Genomic DNA, 2,794 nt, shown 5'->3' on the forward strand with positions numbered 1-2,794 from the left:
ATGACGTTTATTCCGGCTTTCACTTGAAGCAAACCTAGAACGATCTAGAGGTGTTTAGAACCTCGAACACTCTTCGAACACGGCGCACTTACAGAGTAGTAGCTAACGGCTCGCGGAGCAATCAGTCCATATGCCGAGCTCACTTCTTGTCGAAATGGACCGTTCTACAAACGGGCAATTGGAGGCAGATCAAAGAGCTCTGCAAATCGCGCTCGAGCTCTCCATGCTCGGTCTGACAAATGACGACGATCAAACTTCGACTGCGTTTGACGATATCCGCAATAAGAAAAGTATGAACATGACAGAATGCGTTCCTGTTCCGAGTTCTGAGCATGTAGCTGAGATAGTAGGAAGACAGGGTAAGGTTTAACGTCTTTGTCTGGGTTAAAATCAAATTAGCAGGCTGGCTTGTGGAAACCGCGTGTATTTGACGTGTTTTGTGCTTCTTTCCATTTTTCAGGCTGCAAAATCAAGGCTTTGCGTGCGAAGACGAATACGTACATCAAAACACCTGTACGGGGTGAAGATCCAGTTTTTGTAGTAACGGGGAGAAAAGAAGACGTGGCTTTGGCTAAAAGGGAAATCATTTCTGCAGCAGAGCACTTTTCTCAAATTCGAGCTCAGCGCAAGAACAACAGCTTGAATTCACTTGCTCCAGGACCACCAAGCCCTACAACACCAGGTCAAACGACTATACACGTTCGAGTGCCTTATAGAGTTGTGGGTCTTGTTGTGGGACCAAAAGGAGCCACGATTAAACGAATCCAGCAACAAACCAACACGTACATCGTAACTCCGTCTCGCGACAAAGAACCTGTCTTTGAAGTTACGGGAATGCCTGACAACGTTGAAAGTGCGCGAAAGGAAATCAACAATCACATAACTACACGGACCGGTGGACGAATGGATACTGCCGATGATGTGTTTATCAGTGATGGTCTGCAAAGCTCATTCAACGATTTTGCACCTGGTTCCATATATTCCAGCATGTCATCGAGTTTCTCTGCGTTTAGAGATAGCAACAGCTCGCTAAGCTTAACGCAGCGCACAGGATCTGATTCATTCTACGGCTACCCAAGTAGCAAGAGTTCCAGTATTAATGATGGCGGATTTAATCCTATAAACAGCCCGTTTTCAGCGAATGGATTCTTCTTCAACGATCTTCCCTCTCCGACGGATCGCGATGTTGGATCAGAAGGGAGCTCGACTGGTTCAGGATTTGATCCAGCGCCCGCACCGCCATCGCCTTCTATTTGGGGAAACGTACCATCCACACGATCGATGAACGAGCAAGCTCCGTTTACTCGCAGCTCTAGTTTAAATAGCCAAGCTATGAGCTCAGCAATTGGACGGCCAGTAAGTCCACATTCAACAGCAAGGCGAATGAAGAGCGAACCATTGTCTGGAACCTTTTCTCCGCTTTCTGCATTCACTCCTTTTACAACCCAAACTACGTCAACTGCATCCACTATTCCAGCCACGACTTCTAATGGAACGCTTGTAAGCACGAGCGATTCAAACGGGGTGAGTACGATTGGATTTAGCGCCGAAGAAGCAAATAATAACAACACTACATTAGGTCCGCTCGGTAAAGATATGAAAAAGAAGGATTGCGTCATTTGTTGCGAGAGTGAAGTTGTGGCAGCTCTCGTTCCGTGTGGCCACAACTTGTTTTGCATGGAGTGTGCAAATCGCATCAAAGAGGAAAATAATTCTTGTCCAGTATGCCAAAAGAATATCGACCAAGTCCTTCGTATATTTTCTTAGGAACTGAACTTCTCCGAGCGATAGAACTATTTAGCTTGAACTTTTCATGACAGAGTTCAGTGAATTTAAAACTACCGAATTGAAATGACATGCAATGCTATAAACATTTTGAAGTAATCTATGGAGTGTATTTGAATATTAATTCAGAGAGAGTTTGTCTCTATGTATATTTAGTTGAAATTTTGAAGAATTCTTTTATTCTATACTTTTGTTAAGTGATAACGTTATGTAAAGCTAGATTTTTTGCTAATTTAAGATTAGATCATACGAGAGACTTAAGTTATGTAAAGATACCACATTGCTGGGTTTAAAATTATCTAAAGAAATGAAACATGCTTAGTCGTGTTTGAACCAACATACTTAAATCCTATATTCAAAAATTAGTTTCTAAGTTTATAGACGGTCAAAACGAAATTATCTGAAATCAGTAATTGAAAGTACGTGCTATATATGCTACAGAATAGGGGTTAGATTCCTTAGCCCAGCACAAACTTATAGGTATATTTAAGTGAACTATTTTATGTCATATCGAAAACTTTTTTGATACAGTCTTCTAAGGAATTCTATGCCCTAAAATTATATGATATTTGTATAAATAGTCATAATTTCTATATAATATTGTGTTGCACCATAGTTCTATTTACTATTTTAATATTACTAAGAGAAGTTAACCAGGATTATAGTTGTTCTGTATATTTAGCGGCAAATGCTCACAGAAAATCTTGGTCAAGAATTGAGAGTTTAAAGTATTTTTATTTTATGGCACTCTACATAATACTATATGGAATTATACAGAGATAAATTGTAAATTTTATTTTTTGCTATTAAAATCGAGTCTATAATCTTTTCTTGGATAAATTGAGCTCTAGTAGTCCGCAGATTCGAAATATGTAGGAAATAGTGTGATAGAGGAAGTACTACTGTTATTTATGTATTGGTAGGAAACTCAAGAGATTTTTTGCATCGTCACGTAGTTGTATTAGATTTGTTTTAATAAAAATGGAATGACAAGTTTTAGCAGAACAAA

General features: G+C 39.8%; 1 protein-coding gene across 1 annotated transcript; it reads left to right on the plus strand.

The window, feature by feature from the left end:
• Window positions 1-2,794, plus strand: LOC140938605 (RNA-binding protein MEX3B-like). The gene is made up of 2 exons (XM_073388104.1): window positions 1-359; window positions 461-2,794. Exons 1-2 carry the CDS (start codon window positions 131-133, stop codon window positions 1,765-1,767), a joined length of 1,536 nt encoding a protein of 511 aa, XP_073244205.1. The 5' UTR covers window positions 1-130; the 3' UTR covers window positions 1,768-2,794.

Source organism: Porites lutea, chromosome 5, assembly GCF_958299795.1.
Source record: "Porites lutea chromosome 5, jaPorLute2.1, whole genome shotgun sequence".
NCBI lineage: Eukaryota > Metazoa > Cnidaria > Anthozoa > Scleractinia > Poritidae > Porites > Porites lutea.

What these genes read in the sequence shown, in the direction of transcription:
- LOC140938605 (XM_073388104.1), top strand. Translation starts at nt 131, where the DNA reads ATGCCGAGCTCACTTCTTGTCGAAATGGACCGTTCTACAAACGGGCAA. An exon ending in TGAGATAGTAGGAAGACAGG is followed by an intron (nt 360 to 460) that starts GTAAGGTTTAAC and finishes TCCATTTTTCAG; the next exon opens with GCTGCAAAATCAAGGCTTTG.